At 49.3% G+C, this 19,682-nt stretch overlaps 1 protein-coding gene across 3 annotated transcripts in view; it reads right to left on the reverse strand.

Moving 5' to 3' along the window:
• Positions 1-19,682, reverse strand: part of LOC137324336 (neuronal acetylcholine receptor subunit alpha-2-like) — a 40,148-nt gene that overhangs the window by 17,233 nt on the left and 3,233 nt on the right. For 2 of the 3 annotated variants that reach the window (XM_067988501.1, XM_067988499.1), the window contains exons 2-5: positions 18,546-18,828; positions 14,511-14,662; positions 10,336-10,380; positions 5,077-5,186 (exon numbers count right to left, since the gene is read on the reverse strand). In XM_067988501.1, coding sequence (XP_067844602.1) covers positions 5,077-5,186; positions 10,336-10,380; positions 14,511-14,662; positions 18,546-18,630 — 392 coding nt within the window. In that variant the 5' untranslated portion in view covers positions 18,631-18,828. Of the gene's footprint in view, positions 1-5,076; positions 5,187-10,335; positions 10,381-14,510; positions 14,663-18,545; positions 18,829-18,909; positions 19,090-19,682 lie in introns of those variants that run through there. The other variant, XM_067988500.1, reaches the window with a different exon arrangement.

Here is a 19,682-nt window from a genome sequence, read left to right on the forward strand (position 1 = left end):
ATATGCCTGTCATGCCTGTTCAACCATGACAGGCACATCACCCAGACACAAGTCCCGCTTTCTTGCAGGAGAAAGAGGCAGCAAGTGGCAGTGGCATTTAGCCCCTCGAGTCTGTTCCGCCATTCAGTGAGATCATGGTGGACCTGTGACCTAACTCCATATACCCGCTTTAGCCCCATATCCCTTAATACCCTTGGTTCACAGAAATCTGTCAATCTCAGACTTAAAATTCACAATTGATCTAACATCACCTGCCGTTTACAGAAGAACATTCCAAACGACTCCCACCCTTTGCGTGTAGAAGCGTTTCCTAACTTCACTCCTGCATGTCTTGGCTCTAAATGTTGGGCTATGTCCCCGCGTCCTAGTATTCAAGTCTAGGAGATCTCCAAAAACAGGTACAAATGCATCAGCAGCCAGAAACAATAATCCAGCCACTAACCTGTAAACCCTGCATGGTCCCTTTAAATAGCGCTGGTGGGGGGTCCTCCAGGCACTCTAAAACACGGTCAGATGGTCGGGGTTAAGACGGTGAATTGAGTGGTGCGTTAAGTCCCAAAATGGTGTCTAGCACTTTTAATCCACATTGCACACTGATCAAACACATTTCCTCCCTACTTTATATGAGGCCGGCATTTGCTATTTGCGCATGCGCTAAACCCTTTACCAAGATGGAGTCCAGCGCACAGCACACTAGAAGTATGCGTGCGCATCCAAGTCGCCATCTTGGATATTCGGGAGGCCGTGTAGCGCCGAAACAATGGGCGCTACACGGGCCAATTTAGCACCCATGGTGTTCAGTGTCATACCGTATCTTTAAAAAGAAAGACTTACATTTAATTTGTGCCTTTCATGCCCTCAGGATGTCCCAAAGCTTTACAGCCAATGAAGTACTTTTGAAGCGTAGTCACTGTTGTCATGTAGGAAATGCAGCAGTCAATTTGCGCACAGCAAGATCCCACAAACAGCAATGAGATAATGACCAGATAATCTGTTTTTAGTGATGTTGGTTGAGGGATAAATATTGGCTAGGACACTGGAGAGAACTCCCCTGTTCTTCTTCGAAAAGTGCTATGGGATGTTTTATGTCCACCTGAGGGAGCAGACGGGGCCTCGGTTTAACATCTCACCTGAAAGACGGCACCTCCGACAGTGCAGCACTCCCTCAGTACTGACCTGGAGTGCCAGCCTGGATTATGTGCTTGAGTCTCTGGAGTGGGACATGAACCCACGACCTTCTAACTCAGGGGTGAGAGTGCTGCCCACTGAGCCAAGGCTGACATTTTAACTTTTGAATAATTAATTAATCCTTGCCCAATATAAAATCTCCTCTGAAGGTGCAGTTTGTGTGATCAATCTGCATTAATATGCAGCTTACTTTGAATTGATTAAAATGTTAAAATGACTAAAATCTAGGTGGTCTGCTGACTGAGATAAATGTTGGTTTGGAGAACTTTGGCACGTTACTTCTTTGGTTTTATGTGAGAACGTGTGCTGACTCTGGCTGGCCGCTACCAGCAAATCAAATCTCCTCCATCAAAGCTGATTTCTGGATGCCAGCAAAAAAAAAAACCACTAACAGGATAAGTGGGTACATTAAGATCAAATGAAATATTTCTCTCTGTCGAACAAGCATGAAATCGCTCAGGAAAGAGTCACTAATGGCTTCCGATCGTTTTTTAAATTCATTCTCGGGATGTGGGCGTCGCTGGCAAGGCCGACATTTATTGTCCATCCCCAGTTGCCTTGAACTGAATGGTCACTTCAGAGGTCAGTTAAGAATCAACCCCGTTGGTGTGGGACTGGAGTCACATATATACCCAGACCGGGTAAGGACGGCAGGTTTCCTTCCCTAAAGGACATCAGTGAACCAGTTGGGTTTTTACGACAATCCGACAGTTTCAAGGTCACTTTTACTGAGACCAGATTTTAATTTCCAGATTTTTAAAACTGAATTCAAATTCTCAAAGCACCCAGTGGGATTTGAATTCACAATCTCTGGATTATTAGTCCAGGCCTTTGGATAAGTAGTCTAGTTAAAAAAAACACTACACCACCGTACCCTCCCGGCCCAGTGAGGCCTCAGTGCTTTCATCCCTGGTAACAAATCAGAGTATTGTCAGTCGAGCAGTTGTCTACGGTAAACCAGGAACACGGCAAACCAGGCACACGGCAAAGCAGGAATACGGCAAAACAGGCACACGGTAAACCAGGAACATGGCAAACCAGGAACACAATAAACCAGGCACACAGCAAAACAGGCACACGGTAAACCAGGCACACGGCAAACCAGGAACACAATAAACCAGGCACACGGCAAACCAGGAATACGGCAAAGCAGGAATACGGCAAACCAGGAACATGGCAAACCAGGAACACGGCAAACCAGGAACACGGCAAAGCAGGAATACGGCAAACCAGGAACATGGCAAACCAGGAACACGGCAAAGCAGGAATACGGCAAAGCAGGAATACGGCAAACCAGGAACATGGCAAACCAGGAACATGGCAAACCAGGAACACGGCAAAGCAGGAATACGGCAAACCAGGAACACGGCAAAGCAGGAATACGGCAAACCAGGAACATGGCAAACCAGGAACATGGCAAACCAGGAACACGGCAAAGCAGGAATACGGCAAACCAGGAACACGGCAAAGCAGGAACACGGCAAACCAGGAACATGGCAAACCAGGAACATGGCAAACCAGGAACACGGCAAACCAGGAACACGGCAAACCAGGAACATAGCAAACCAGGAACACAATAAACCAGGCACACGGCAAACCAGGAACATGGCAAACCAGGAACACGGCAAACCAGGAACACAATAAACCAGGCACACAGCAAACCAGGAACACGGCAAACCAGGAACACGGCAAAACAGGCACACGGTAAACCAGGCACATGGTAAACCAGGAACACGGCAAAACAGGCACACGGTAAACCAGGCACATGGTAAACCAGGAACATGGCAAACCAGACACACGGTAAACCAGGAACTTGGTAAACCAGGAACATGGCAAAACAGGCACACGGTAAACCAGGCACATGGTAAACCAGGCACACGGTAAACCAGGCACATGGTAAACCAGGCACACGGTAAACCAGGAACACAATAAACCAGACACACGGCAAAGCAGACACATGGCAAACCAGGAACATGGCAAAGCAGGCACACGGTAAACCAGGCACACGGTAAACCAGGCACACGGTAAACCAGGCACATGGTAAACCAGGAACACAATAAACCAGACACACAGCAAAGCAGACACACGGCAAACCAGGAACATGGCAAACCAGGAACACAATAAACCAGGCACACAGCAAACCAGGAACACGGCAAACCAGGAACACGGCAAACCAGGAACACGGCAAAACAGGCACACGGTAAACCAGGAACACGGCAAAACAGGCACATGGTAAACCAGGCACATGGTAAACCAGGCACATGGTAAACCAGGAACATGGCAAACCAGGAACACAATAAACCAGGTATACGGCAAAGCAGGAATACGGCAAACCAGGCACACGGTAAACCAGGAACACGGCAAACCAGGAACACAATAAACCAGACACACGGCAAAGCAGACACACGGTAAACCAGGAACATGGCAAACCAGGAACATGGCAAACCAGGAACATGGCAAACCAGGTATGTGGTAAATCTGGCACATGGTACACCTGAAACATGGTAAACCTGGCATGCAGTAAACCAGGCACCTGGTAATCCTGGCACCAATTCCACCTGCAGGTAAACAGAGAGCTCAGAACACCGTGATTCCACAGTTTCCACAGGATTTGCCAGCATTCTCCGAGGGTGTAATTCCGGTGGTGTTGATAACTCTTATCCACTGTATCAGCACAAGGACCACGTACGGTACCAACAGAGACGGTGAACTTTACCCCATTGGTATCTCACCCGCAGCACTGCCATAAACACCCACGGGCAAGGTCAAGGCGACATTCCCATCTCTGCTATCAGCACCTGCCATTGAAAACTCTTTATTTAAAGCATCAGAGGCAATTGTGGATGTCCCAGTCATCTGGCCTGGATATTGGCCAAGTGCAGTGCATTAATTAGACTGTACACCAGGAGGAGCCCCTGTGCCACAGTCACATCCATCGCACAGGATGAACGTGTGACCAGAACTTAGCCGCAGTCTGAGATTCCGATTCCATACAATCTCCAGTTTCTAGTGAATCAAGCAGCTACTGTTGTGAATTTGGACTCTGAAACCATCCGACTTCTGTACCATTTACAAGGATTAAAGTCAGTTAAATACTGTCCGTCAGTCACTCTGACTTAGTGAAGGAGATGTCACAGATAAGGAGTTCCATTTCAATTGTAAGACAGTGTAGAGGGAGCTTTACTCTGTATCTAACCCTGTACCTGCCCTGGGAGTGTTTGATGGGACAGTGTAGAGGGAGCTTTACTCTGTATCTAACCCTGTACCTGCCCTGGGAGTGTTTGATGGGACAGTGTAGAGGGAGCTTTACTCTGGATCTAACCCGTGCTGTACCTGCCCTGGGAGTGTTTGATGGGACAGTGTAGAGGGAGCTTTACTCTGTATCTAACCCGTGCTGTATCTGCCCTGGGAGTGTTTGATGAGACAGTGTAGAGGGAGCTTTACTCTGTATCTAACCCGTGCTGTACCTGCCCTGGGAGTGTTTGATGGGACAGTGTAGAGGGAGCTTTACTCTGTATCTAATCCGTGCTGTATCTGCCCTGGGAATGTTTGATGGGACAGTGTAGAGGGAGCTTTACTCTGTATCTAACCCTGTACCTGCCCTGGGAGTGTTTGATGGGACAGTGTGGAGGGAGCTTTACTCTGTATCTAACCCTGTACCTGCCCTGGGAGTGTGTGGTGTTGATAGTAATGGTGAGTGATCTTGTGTTGAAGTGAGATCTGTACTGGGAATTTCCTCCAAATCAGCTGCCATAACTGCGGGGTGAGATTGGCAGAAACCTTGTTTATGGACAATAATGGGGTTCATGCCGATCTTCCTCCGAAATTACAATGGCTGGTGAGGAGAATCCCCAAGGAATTTCATCCCACCCAAGTTGTGAAACTCACTTGTTGTAAAGAACGATGTCCGGAATCCAGATCATCTCTGAGGGAACGCGGATCGAGGTGACGTTGTCAAACTCCACGGGATCCCATGTGAGTTTATAGTCGTACCATTCCTGGAAAAAAAGAGGAAAACAGGAATACGACAGGAGTTATGAAGAGCTGTCACAGTGCGTGGCAAAGACTGGACGACCAGGGAATGGTGCCACATAAAAGATTATTACTTAAGATAAAAAATCACGGGATTGGGGGTAATATTCTGGCATGGGTGGAGGATTGGTTATCGAACAGGAAGCAGAGAGTTGGGATAAATGGTTCATTTTCGGACTGGCAACCAGTAACCAGTGGTGTTCCACAGGGGTCGGTGCTGGGTCCCCAACTCTTTACAATCTATATTAACGATTTGGAGGAGGGGACCGAGTGCAACATATCAAAATTTGCAGATGATACAAAGATGGGAGGGAAAGTAGAGAGTGAGGAGGACATAAAAAACCTGCAAGGGGATATAGACAGGCTGGGTGAGTGGGCGGAGATTTGGCAGATGCAATATAATATTGGAAAATGTGAGGTTATGCACTTTGGCAGGAAAAATCAGAGAGCAAGTTATTTTCTTAATGGCGAGAGACTGGAAAGTACTGCAGTACAAAGGGATCTGGGGGTCCTAGTGCAAGAAAATCAAAAAGTTGGTATGCAGGTGCAGCAGGTGATCAAGAAGGCCAACGGAATGTTGGCTTTTATTGCTAGGGGGATAGAATATAAAAACAGGGAGGTATTGCTGCAGTTATATAAGGTATTGGTGAGACCGCACCTGGAATACTGCATACAGTTTTGGTGTCCATACTTAAGAAAAGACATACTTGCTCTCGAGGCAGTACAAAGAAGGTTCACTCGGTTAATCCCGGGGATGAGGGGGCGGACATATGAGGAGAGGTTGAGTAGATTGGGACTCTACTCATTGGAGTTCAGAAGAATGAGAGGCGATCTTATTGAAACATATAAGATTGTGAAGGGGCTTGATCGGGTGGATGCGGTGAGGATGTTCCCAAGGATGGGTGAAACTAGAACTAGGGGGCATAATCTTAGAATAAGGGGCTGCTCTTTCAAAACTGAGATGAGGAGAAACTTCTTCACTCAGAGGGTGGTAGGTCTGTGGAATTTGCTGCCCCAGGAAGCTGTGGAAGCTACATCATTAGATAAATTTAAAACAGAAATAGACAGTTTCCTAGAAGTAAAGGGAATTAGGGGTTATGGGGAGCGGGCAGGAAATTGGACATGAAGCTGAGTTCGGATCGGTCAATGCCCTGTGGGTGGCGGAAAGGGCCCAGGGGCTGTGTGGCCGGGTCCTGCTCCGACTTCTTGTGTTCTTTAGATTTGTGGTTGGGATCAGATCAGCCATGATCTTATTGAATGGCGGAGCAGGCTCGAGGGGCCGATTGGCCTACTCCTGCTCCAATTTCTTATGTTCTTATGTTCTTATTCCAAGTTCAGGATAAGCTCAGAGTGACTGTACTCCCCAACATCGGGACACCTATTTCACTGAGGGGAGTCTCTGTATCACCGGGTGGCAGCAGTGTCTCCTCACCAACATTGCCTATCAGCATAGCCTCTCTGTCCAGTCCTCACGTCTGTTGTTGGTTGTTAACAATATCTGAACCAAAGGAAGAATCCATGCTTTCCTCCCCCTCAGTCACTTCCTCCCAACTCAGTGACTCCCTCCCCCTCAGTCTCCCTCCCCCTCAGTCTCCTTCCCCCTCAGTGACTTTCTCCCTCAGAGACTCCCTCCGAACTCAGTGATTCACCCCTCAGTGACTCCCTCCCCCTCAGTCTCCCTCTCACTCAGTGACTCCCTCCCTCAATCTCCCTCCACCTCAGTCTCCCTCTCCCTCAGTGACTCCTTCCCTCAGTCTCCCTCCCCCTCAGCGACTCCCTCCTCCTCAGTCTCCCTCTTCCTCAGTCTCCCTCTTCCTCAATCTCCCTCTCCCTCAGTCACTCCCTCTCCCTCAGTTTCTCCCTCCCTCAGTCACTCCATCTCGATATCTGGAACTCTCTCACCCAAAAAGCTGTTGAGGCTGGGGGTCAATTGAAAATTTCAAAAGGGAGATTGATTGATTTTTGATGGGTAAGAGTATTAGGGATATGGAACCAAGGCGGGTAAATGGAGTTAAGATGCAGATCAGCCATGATCCAAATGAATGGTGGAACAGATTCGAGGGGCTGAATGGCCTCCTCCTGTTCCCGTGATAGCCAGGCTATACTCCAAAGCCGATGGGCCTGATGAATTGTGGGTGAGATCGATATCTGTAAATTGCCCTGTGCTCCATCCCACAGTGTTCACATTTAGTTAAAAAAAACTCCCTCACAAGTACTGACTGTAAGACGGTGGAGGTTTACATGGAGGCTTAAAGTTTTGAGAACAGTCTGTTGAGTTGTAAATGATCCAGACGGCCACATTGTACCAGTGGTCCAGAGATGCGAGAATCTATCCATCTCCGTGGATACGGGGATGGTGCCAGAGGACTGGAGAATTGCAAATGTTACACCCTTGTTCAAAAAAGGGTGTAAGGATAAACCCAGCAACTATAGGCCAGTCAGTTTAACCTCGGTGGTGGGGAAACTTTTAGAAACGATAATCCAGGACAGAATTAACGGTCACTCGGACAAGTGTGGATTAATAAAGGAAAGCCAGCACAGATTTGTTAAAGGCAAATCGTGTTAAACCAACTTGATAGAGTTTTCTGATGAGGTAACAGAGAGGGTTGATGAGGGCAATGTGGTTGATGTTGTGTATATAGACTTTCAAAAGGCATTTGATAAAGTTCCGCATAATAGGCTTATCATCAAAGTTGAAGTCCATGGAATAAAGGAGGCAGTAGCAGCATGGATACAGAATTGGCCGAAGGGACAGGAAACAGAGAGTTGTGGTGAACGGTTGTTTATCGGACTGGAGGGAGGTGTACAGTGGTGTTCCCCAGGGGTCAGTGCTGGGACCACTGCTTTTCTTGATATATATTAATGACTTGGACTTGGGTGTACAGGGCACAATTTCCAAATTTGCAGATGACACAAAACTTGGAAGGGTAGTGAACAGTGAGGAGGATAGTGATAGACTTCAAGAGGATATAGACAGGCTGGTGGAATGGGCGGACACGTGGCAGATGAAAATTTAACGCAGAAAAATGCGAAGTGATACATTTTGGTAGGAAGAACGAGGAGAGGCAATATAAACTAGAGGGCACAATTCTAAAAGGGGTACAGGAACAGAGAGATCTGGGGGTATATGTGCACAAATCGTTGAAGGTGGCAGGGCAGGTTGAGAAAGTGGTTAAAAAAGCATACGGGATCCTGGGCTTTATAAATAGAGGCATAGAGTACAAAAGTATGGAAGTCGTGATGAACCTTTATAAAACACTGGTTCGGCCACAACTGGAGTATTGTGTCCAGTTCTGGGCACCGCACTTCAGGAAAGATGTGAAGGCCTTAGAGAGGGTGCAGAAAAGATTTATCAGAATGATTCCAGGGATGAGGGACTTTAATTACGTGGATAGACTGGAGAAGCTGGGATTGTTCTCCTTGGAACAGAGAAGGTTGAGAGGAGATTTGATCGAGGTATTCAAAATCATGAAGGGTCGAGCCAGAGTAGATAGAGAGAAACTGTTCCCATTGGCGGAAGGGTCAAGAACCAGAGGACACAGATTTAAGGTGATTGTCAAAAGAACCAAAGGCGTATTGAGGAAAAACTTTTTTACCCAGCGAGTGGTTAGGATCTGGAATGCACTGCCCGAGGGGGTGGTGGAGGCAGATTCAATCATGGCCTTCAAAAGGGAACTGGATAAGTACTTGAAAGGAAAAAAACTGCAGGGTTATGGGGGGGGGGCGGGGGAGTGGGACTAGCTGGATTGTTCTTGCATAGAGCCAGCACGGACTCAATGGGCCGAATGGCCTCCTTTGGTGCTGTAACCTTTCTATGTTTCTGTGGTTCTATAGTGAGATCATGCACTTAGTGCTTCCCAACATCTCAATTCAATGCCTGTGCCAAGCTTTATGGAACTAACGTTTAATTAACTTTGAGGAAATCTCATATCAACATTAACTGGAATTCACAGATTCAGTTCCCCCCTTAATGGGACTAAATTTAAGCCTGTGGTTTGGGGATTTCAATTTATTTGCACTTAAAGTACTTTAGTACTGAGCTGAGGCCCATCGGCTCCCAGGTTACACACTAACAGGCCCCTCAGTTCCCCACGCTACACACTAACAGGCCCCTCAGTTCCCCACGCTACACACTAACAGGCCCCTCAGTTCCCCAGACTACACACTAACAGGCCCCTCAGTTCCCCACACTACACTAACAGGCCCCTCAGTTCCCCACGCTACACACTAACAGGCCCCTCAGTTCCCCACGCTACACACTAACAGGCCCCTCAGTTCCCCAGACTACACACTAACAGGCCCCTCAGTTCCCCACACTACACTAACAGGCCCCTCAGTTCCCCACGCTGCACACTAACAGGCCCCTCAGTTCCCCACGCTGCACACTAACAGGCCCCTCAGTTCACCACGCTACACACTAACAGGCCCCTCAGTTCCCCACGCTGCACACTAACAGGCCCCTCAGTTCCCCACGCTGCACACTAACAGGCCCCTCAGTTCCCCAGGCTACACACTAACAGGCCCCTCAGTTCCCCACGCTGCACACTAACAGGCCCCTCAGTTCCCCACGCTGCACACTAACAGGCCCCTCAGTTCCCCACGCTGCACACTAACAGGCCCCTCAGTTCCCCACGCTGCACACTAACAGGCCCCTCAGTTCCCCACTCTACACACTAACAGGCCCCTCAGTTCCCCACGCTACGCACTAACAGGCCCCTCAGTTTCCCACGCTACACACTAACAGGCCCCTCAGTTCCCCAGGTCCACAGTACTCCAGAACACTGTTGAGTGACCAGCCAACACATGGCTCCAGACTGCCCCGATGCCCAGTGCCCTAATTGAAGGATGGTCCCAGCTGGAAGCTCAGTGCATGCAGGTTAAAGAGCAGCAGTGGCCCTGCCTACACTGGGAGGCCCGTAGCCTCTGCGTCTCCACGTGGGATGTGTGCCTTTGGAAGCTCTCACACACGGTGATGGGTTCCTGCTCCTGTCAGACCCTCGGCTGGCCAATAAAAAATGGCTGGTGGATGACGAGGAGATCCGACCCATCAACTGCAGATCCTGAGCTGGGTCTGAACCTGGGGCGGGGAATTTTACCTTTGCAGAGGAGGCTCACCTGCTTCAGCCAGACATTGGTCGTCATCATCTGGTTTTTCTCATCCTGTTCCGAGGAGGGAAAAAGTAACAATTAGCCACAGGTTTACAGTAAATAGAAAAATAAACCAGCAGAGTGAATCGGTAATCCTGGAGTCAGAAAATTCCCCCATGGTGTGTTGATGAGCAAACCGTAACACGCTTGTTTAGACTGCCTGTTATTTCAAGGAGGAGTGAGACTGTTTTGAAGGGTTGAGGTGTCACAGGCCATTATAAGAAAGACTTGCATTTCTATCGAGCCTTTCATGATCTCAGGACGTCCCAAAGCGCTTCGCAGCCAATGAAGTATTTTTGAAGAGTAGTCACTGTCGTAATGTAGGAAACACAGCAGCCAATTTGCGTACAGCAAGATCCCACAAACAGTAATGTGATAAATGACCAGATAATCTGTTTTAGTGATGTTGGTTGAGGGATAAATATTGGTCCCAGGACACCGGGGAGAACTCCCCCTGCTCTTCTTCAAAATAGTGGCCGTGGGATCTTTTACATCCACCTGAGAGGGTAGACGGGAGTTCAAGGCTACATGTGTGTGCAGCTGAATGAAGATAAGTTGGAACATGCTGTGCTGGAAGCAGCCCATCACTCTCAAACAAGAGGGATCATTTTCTGCTCTAATAAGTTGTGACTGAAAGATGCGTTTCTTTAATCTATGCCCGATGGGCACCAATCAGCCGTACAATCATTTCAGCAAATGTTATTTTTTGCTGTGCTCTGCGGCTCAGAAATCTGTAAAATGTCAGGTCTGTACCGGCCTCTGGCCATTAACTGAAGCGCAAAGAAACAGCAAATGGAACTCAGTCTCACTGAGGGGGATAGGAGCGGAGGGGGAGGAGGCTCCTCGAGTGGCACAGATCAAAGCATCTGCATCTCCGCCTCTCCCTCCCTCCCTCTCTCCTTCCCCCTCTCCCTCCCTCTCTCCCTCCTCCCTCCCTCTCCCTCCTTCCTCCCCCACCCATCCCTTCCCTCCTCCCCTCTCCCTCCCCTCCTGTCCATTCCTCCCTCTCCCCTCCCTCCCTCTCCCCTCCCTCTCCCCATCTCCTCTCCCTCCCCTCCTGTCCATTCCTCTCACTCCCCTCCCTCCCTCTCCTCTCCCTCCCCCTCTCCCCATCTCCTCTCCCTCCCTTCATGTCCATTCCTCTCTCTCTCCCCTCCCTCCCTCTCCCTTTCTCCCCTTCTCCAATCCCCTTCTCCCCTCCCCCTCCCTCCCTCCCTAGCCCACTCCCACTCCCCCTCCCTCAGCACAACACACTCATGTCTTGCTGGTAATATAACGATGTGTTCACGATTTACGCCATTTGCTTCACACAAACAGCATCTCACCCTCAGCCTCCCCATTATTTTAAAGAACTTGCTGGATGCACTTTAATTGCCCGTTAAACTCGCCACAGGAAGTTCGGGCTGGTGATTAACAGGGAAAGTAACTTTTTAACAACGTTAAAATTGTTAATGCAAAATGTCAACCAACCACCCTGGACCAGGAATTGAACGGTCCAATCAAAACTGTTCAATCAAAACTGTTCGATCTCATTCCTCAGGTGGTAAATTGTTCTTAGAGATTTTAAAAATGTCAACTTTTTTTTAAGATGTCTAACTTTCCTTTCTGTCCCCTTTTTCTCTCCTAATCCAATCTTTCTTTCCCTCTATTTCTCTTTCTGTACCTGAAGGGGATGGGGGGACAGGGGAGGGGAGACAATGGGAGGGGGAGGGGGAGACAGCGCGGGGGAGGGGGAGACAATGGGAGGGGGAGGGGAGAAAGTAGGAGGGGGAGGGGGAGAAAGCGCGGGGGTGGGGGAGACAGTGCGAGGGGGAGGGGGAGACAGTGGGTGGGGGAGGGGAGACAGCGGGAGGGGAGGAGGAGGGGAGACAATGGGGGAGTTGGAGACAGTGCGGGGGAGGGGGATACAGTGGGAGGGGGAGACAATGGGAGGGGGAGGGGAGAAAGTAGGAGGGGGGAGACAGCGCGGGGGACGATAGACAGCAGGAGGGGAGGAGGAGGGGGAGACAACGGGGGAGTTGGAGACAGCGCGGGGGAGGGGGATACAGTGGGTGGGGAGGGGGAGACAGTGGGTGGGGAGGGGGAGACAGCGCGGGGGAGGGGGATACAGTGGGTGGGGAGGGAGAGACAGTGGGTAGGGAGGGGGAGACAGTGGGTGGGGAGGGGGAGACAGTGGGTGGGGAGGGGGGACAGAGGGAGGGGGGGGGAGCCAAGCGCTGCGGGCAGTGGCTATCAGGAGTGCTCATTAGCATATTTAAGGGGCCCATCGCCTCTTTTAGGCCAATATGGTGGTGGAAGTTTTTCAGCCGTTCTTGGGGTGCAGAGAAAGACCTGAGAAATTTGTCAGTTTTTCCCCTGTTTTCCATCTGGTTAATGGGCACAACGATGACCAATTTGTACCCCCCGATTACCGCAGCTAAGAGCAGCAAGGGTAGAAATTGACTTCAATGGAATAGAAATTGGCCGGATTGTAAAAGGCGGGGGGCTGATTCGCTTTCGCCCGTTTTGCGTTTCTGCCTGAGTCTAACTTCCCCCCCAAACCTTCTCTCCACCGGCCCCAGTAACCCCTCAACCTTTGCTCACTGTTTCCGAACCCCACAAAGTCGATTGCAGTGAGATACTTGCTGGTGTGTGTTTAATGTGTTACGGGTAAGTACTTGTGAGAACACCAGGGAGAATCAGGAACACACATTCTCCACAACGCACAATGACAAGGCACAGAATTGATTATAAATCATTCAGCAGACAGCCCGTTAAACCTTAATACGCAGCGCCCGGAATGTTTCATCTGTTTGTTGTACAGTTCCTCCATCTCCATCCTGGTGTCAGCCATGGCTCCGGGGGTAACATTCTCACCTCTGAGTTATGGAAGGTCATGGGTTCAAGAGACTTGAGCACAAAATCCAGGCTGATACTCCCAGTGCCGTGCCGAGGGAGTGCTGTAGTATCGGAGGGGCCGTCTTTTGGATGAGATGTTAAACCAAGGCCCCGTTTCCCTCTCAGGTGGATGTAAAAGATCCTACAGCACTATTTCAAAGAAGAGCAGGAGAGTTCTCCTCAGTGTCCTGACCAATATTTATCCCTCAACCAACATCAGTAAAAACAGATTATCAGGTCACTTATCCTTTTGCTGTTTGTGGGATCTTGCTGTGCGCAAATTGGCTGCCGTGTTTCCTACATTACAACAGTGATCACACTTCAAAAATTACTTAATTGGCTGTAAAGTGCTTTGGGACGTCCTGAGATCGTGAAAGGCATTATATAAATGCAAGTCTTTCTTCCTTAATAGAAAAAACAGCATCCAGCCCAGATCTGGAACTGACGAGACTGTCTCACAAACCTCCTCCTCCTGAGAGGGCACTGACATCTATAAGGGATCAGCACAGGTTCTGCTCCCAGTGCGAACCCTCGCTGGAGGGACCGCAGTTCACACGTGGGTCACTGTTCATCATTGAGCCTATTCTATGGCCCGAGCCTCATGGACAGATAGCGAGGGGATGGGAGGTGAAGGGAGGGAGCCAAATGTCCCTATTTAACTCATGGGAGTGAAGCATCGTTTGGGCAAAGCACAGAGTGAAATCCATCAGGAAGGATATTAGCCAGAGTCAGCAGCCATTTCCTCCAAGGTGTGAACCATGGCTCAGTGGGCAGCACTCCCACCTCTGAGCCTGAAGATTGTGGGTTCAAGTCCCACTCCAGAGACTTCAGCCTATAATCTAGGCTGACACTTCAGTGTAGTACTGAGGGAGTACTGTGCTGTCTTTCGGATGACACATTAAGCCGAGGCCCTGTCCACCCTCCAAGGTGGACATAAAAGATCCCATGGCCATTATTTGGAAGAAGTGCAGGAGAGTTCTCCTTGGTCCTAGACCAATAGTTATCCCTCAATGAACATTGCTAAAACTGATTATCTCATTGCTGTTTGTGGGATCTTGCTGTGTGCAAATCGGCTGCAGTGTTTCCTACATTACAACAGTGGCCACACTACATTGTCTATGAAATGCTTTCGGACACCCTGAAGTGGTGAAATGTGTTTTATAAATACAAGTTCTTTCTTTCCCATGGGTGGGTGTAAATGCACTCTCCCTCCCCACCAACAAACTATCACCGGTGATTGTGAGCAGTAGTGAGCTGTTTCTCACCACGTCAATGAGTTGAGCAATGGAAAGACCAAAGTTGACGATGACTGCGTTCGAGGTGTTGGGGACAGGTCGGGACCACCTGTTGTAGCCAGTGAAGAGGTGTTTGAAGAGTCTTTCCTCTGCTTGAGAATGAGTCTTCTCCTGACAATAAACTAGAAATGAGAGAGAGGTCAGTGAGTGAGGAACTGGGTGTTGGTTACTGTTACTGATTGAACACAAGGACAACAAACACCAATGGAATTATTGCCGGTGACTTGGGGGTTTGTGGCTGAGCACAAGAAGGGGACAAAATTTAAAGCTTTGACTTACTTCACTGGATGATCACTGCAGTGGTCAGATTGTAATAAAGTCAACAGAATCCCTCAGAAAAGAGGTTTTAATTTATTGGGACCATTGTTATCACTTCTGCTATTCTCCTCTGTGTGGTACATGAATTAGAAGCCATATACTTCACCTCTGTGGCCTCTGTTGTGTGTGTACATGAATTAGGGACCATGTACATCACCTCTACTGCCTCTCCTGTGAGATACATGAATTGGGAGCCATATACATCACCTCTTGTAGTGTGGTACATGAATTAGGGACCATATACATCACCTCTACTACCTCTGTGATATGTTCTATGAATTGAGAGCCATATACGATTCCCTGAACTGCTCCCTGAGAACATAAGAAAAGGGAACTCAGCCCCCCAAAGCTCATCAATTGTACAATTGGCTCCATCGTGCACCGAGTCTCAGGAGGGAGGTTGCAATGGGGACAGTCTCCACACGGATGAATCTCATGGCGTTTCTTGAACACCCGAAGTTAATGAGATGGCAATTCATCCTCAGGACCCACCTTGCACATCTAACCCACTGCATCTACAGATAATGAGACTCATCGTGTCCAACAGATCAGGTGAGAATTGACGGTATGTTAATATTTATCATTCTCAATCCCATTAATGAAGTGGTAACAGCGGATGCTGCACTCCGAAAAGTGACTCACCGGCTGCTCTGGGACGGCCTGAGGATGTGATGAGATACTTGATGTAAATGCAATAATAACCTTTGCTGGGAGTCTGTTCCAAATTAATAAATCAAATCTGATCATTCCCAGTCTGGCCGAGGGCTTGTCATCTTCCAGCTCCCAGCTCAGTCCAATATTAGTCTAAATCCCCAGTGTCTGTGCCTCTGAACATCCCATCCCATCCCGACCTGTTTCTCCAGTGAAAATAAATTCAGCCCAGTGAGTGTTGATAGTTGAGAATTCTCGGTCCCAGAATCCTCCGTGTCAGCCTCCTCTCGACCTGTTCAGTGTGGTTTTATATATTATTTTATATATTATTTCCCAGGCCCTTCCCCGTCTCCCTCTCCTGGAGGGGTAACTTGTCGAGGGGACCGTTTCTCGGACCCGGACAACCTGCAATTCTTTCCCCAAGTGGCCAGCGGTCATTTCTGAGCCTAGAGTCGGTGCAGCACAGCCCAATCCCATTCCCGCAGGTGGAGCAGGGAGAAACACAAAGATCCCACACACAAGGGACGATCAGGTGGACATCGGGAGATGAGTAAAGGACAGAATATCAGACAGAAAGAGGCAGGAGGAGAACAATGAGAGAAATATGAGACCCGGAGGGCGGGCGAATGGTTAAAGCTCCTCTGCCTTTTGCCCTGCTCTGTTCCACCTTAAAAACTGGATAATTCACATCTTCCAGTGCTAACCAGAAACATTAACCTTTCTCAGATGCTGCCTCACCTGCTGACTGCTTCCAGCATTTTCAATTTTTTTTATTTCCGTTCATTCTGTTTGTGGGATCTTGCTGTGCACAAATTGACTGCTGTCATTCCTACATTACAAACGGTGACTACACTTGGAAAGTACTTCATTGGCTGTTAATACAGGTTCTGCCATTGGAACACACCAACATCTGGAAAAACACAGGCGGAGCCCAGCTGCTCCATCCAACCTATTCCATGTGTTTCAACCTCCTCCCATCATTAAAACTCGCCCCCACCCCCCCGACCAGCCCCTCCCCTACAGTCACACAGTCTCCTGGGAGAGGCAAAACAAAAACAGGCAAATTTCGGGGAAAACCCCCTGGTAAATTGCTCTCTGGTCCTGTGGGTGATTTTACCGAGCTCCTGGAGTCCATGGAACCCAATTACCTTCTGGAACTCGGTCTCGGACACACAATGAAGCAGTCCGAGCCCGCATGCAGCAAGACCTGGACAACATCCAGGCTTGGGCTCATAAGTGGCAAGTAACATTCGCGCCAGATAAGTGCCAGGCAATGACCATCTCCAACAAGAGAGAGTCTAACCACCTCCCCTTGACATTCAACGGCATTACCATCGCCGAATCCCCCACCATCAACATCCTGGGGGTCACCATTGACCAGAAACTTAACTGGACCAGCCATATAAATACTGTGGCTACGAGAGCAGGTCAGAGGCTGGGTATTCTGCGGTGAGTGACTCACCTCCTGACTCCCCAAAGCCTTTCCACCATCTACAAGGCACAAGTCAGGAGTGTGATGGAATACTGTCCACTTGCCTGGATGAGTGCAGCTCCAACAACACTCAAGAAGCTCGACACCATCCAAGATAAAGCAGCCCGCTTGATTGGCACCCCATCCACCACCCTAAACATTCACTCCCTTCACCACCGGCGCACTGTGGCTGCAGTGTGTACCATCCACAGGATGCACTGCAGCAACTTGCCAAGGCTTCTTCGACAGCACCTCCCAAACCCGCGACCTCTACCACCTAGAAGGACAAGAGCAGCAGGCGCATGGGAACAACACCACCTGCACGTTCCCCTCCAAGTCACACACCATCCCGACTTGGAAATATATCGCCGTTCCTTCATTGTCGCTGGGTCAAAATCCTGGAACTCCCTTCCTAACAGCACTGTGGGAGAACCTTCACCACACGGACTGCAGCGATTCAAGAAGGCGGCTCACCACCACCTTCTCGAGGGCAATTAGGGATGGGCAATAAATGCCGGCCTCGCCAGCGACGCCCACATCCCGTGAACGAATAAAAAAAACCTTCCCTGCGAACACTCGTTTTCCTTAACCAACATAGGCAGCAATATTAAATTAATATCAACTATTACATAGCAATTATGTAATAATACATAACGATATGTATACAAGGACATTATATAAAACCCTATTGTAAAGGACACATTGTCAGTGTCCAGACTTATCAGGAGCCAGACTGAGGCTCCATCACATCATGAAAATCCAAAACCGGAATTGTGGATTTGGAACTCTATTTTTGTGGGGTATTTGTGACAGGGAGAAACACAAGACTTGCAATCCTCGCACACACCCCTCTCTCCCCCAGTATCAGCTTCGAGACTCTGGGCCTGCTTGGGGTCCCCTCACAGCTGGACATGGACCTCCAACATCACAAAGTACAGAATCATGAGAGGCCATTTCCCAGGTGGTGATCTCAGTCGCTTAACCTGGCCCAGAGTGAGAGGTCCCAGCGGCCCAGAATGAGAGGTCCCAGCAGATCAGAGTGAGAGGTCCCAGTGGCCCAGAGTGAGAGGTCCCAGAGGCCCAGAGTGAGAGGTCCCAGTGGCCCAGAGTGAGAGGTCCCAGTGGCCCAGAGTGAGAGGTTCCAGCGGATCAGAGTGAGAGGTCCCAGTGGCCCAGAGTGAGAGGTCCCAGCAGATCAGAGTGAGAGGTCCCAGTGGCCCAGAGTGAGAGGTCCCAGTGGCCCAGAGTGAGAGGTCCCAGTGGCCCAGAGTGAGAGGTTCCAGCGGATCAGAGTGAGAGGTCCCAGTGGCCGAGACTGGAGCAAAGACTGGGGGGGAGGGGGGCGGTTAGAGGATGAGGGAGTGCCCAATCTCTCCATCCTATTCCACCTGTAGCTTCTAGCAGAAGGTCCAAGGGGAAGTCCCAGGCGGAGTGCGGACAAAGATTGAGGGGAAAGCCCTGTGACGGGGAGCTGCGCTGTGGAATGGGAGGGTGGAGCGAATAACCAGGAGAGATTCAAAGAGCAGGCTTTGCCTTTAAACTTAAGCTGCAAAATTTCCACTTACTGGTTCTGCAGAGGAAGATGCAAAAGGTGAGGAGCAGCCCGCAGCCTCTCGGGAGACCGCCCTCCATTGCGGAACTACAAGTCATCTCCTTCAACCTCGGGCTTAAAACGTCAGCTTCAAACTGTAGATAACAAATCTCTTGTTGTCCCACAAAGAATTAATTCAGGTGGAGTTGCACCTTCGGCTGTGGAGTTTGGGGTTGGAGGGATTGGCTCAGTGCGCTGTCCCCGGTCACTTTCCCCAGAGAGAATTCCCAGAGGGAGCCAAGAGTTAACGAGCCAACCTGTGAGAAAGGAGAGAGGACATTGTATTAATATTTGAACTTCGAGGATTGCACTTTGCTGCAATAAAATAGAGTGCTGACCGTTTAAAGGAGTTTCCATCAAGTAAAATGACAGCAGGAGGATTCCATCCAACTCTGCATCCAGAGTCTCAGTGACTTGAGTTCAGGCCAAGATTGAAATCAGCTTTTAATGTCTGGAGATGGCAGTGCGCTGATAAACGCTCTCGGTTCACTTTCATCAGAGTTTAACTGAGAGCCGACTCCGCGCAGAGCCTCCACATCAAAAAAAGTCAACTGCAAGGTTTTAAATCAAAATTCGATCTAACGGGGAGGGTGTTGCTGACGTGGATTGTGGTTAACGTGATTTAAAGGAGAGTGTAGTTTGTTAATAGTCTGACACTGCAGGCGGAGATACCCAACCCCCTCCCAAAGCCTGTCCTTCACTTTACTGCTCTCGTATTGTGTACAGTTTTAGGGGAAAGGCGTGCCTCGATATAGGACCTGATCCGTTTCTCAGACAGGTCCCAAACGCCTCACATAGAATGAATTACTTACAGAGACCGGGGGAATCTTCCCGCTGTGTTTACAGTGTCACTAATACACAGAGAGACCAGAGGGAATCTTCCCACTGTGTTTACAGTGTCACTAACACACGGAGAGACCAGAGGGAATCTTCCCCCTGTGTTTACAGTGTCACTAATACACTGAGAGACCAGAGGGAATCTTCCCACTGTGTTTACAGTGTCACTAATACACAGAGAGACCAGAGGGAATCTTCCCGCTGTGTTTACAGTGTCACTAACACACAGAGAGACCAAAGGGAATCTTCCCGCTGTGTTTACAGTGTCACTAAC

The sequence above is a fragment of the Heptranchias perlo genome, chromosome 8 (genome assembly GCF_035084215.1).
Source record: "Heptranchias perlo isolate sHepPer1 chromosome 8, sHepPer1.hap1, whole genome shotgun sequence".
Classification (NCBI taxonomy): Eukaryota; Metazoa; Chordata; class Chondrichthyes; order Hexanchiformes; family Hexanchidae; genus Heptranchias; species Heptranchias perlo.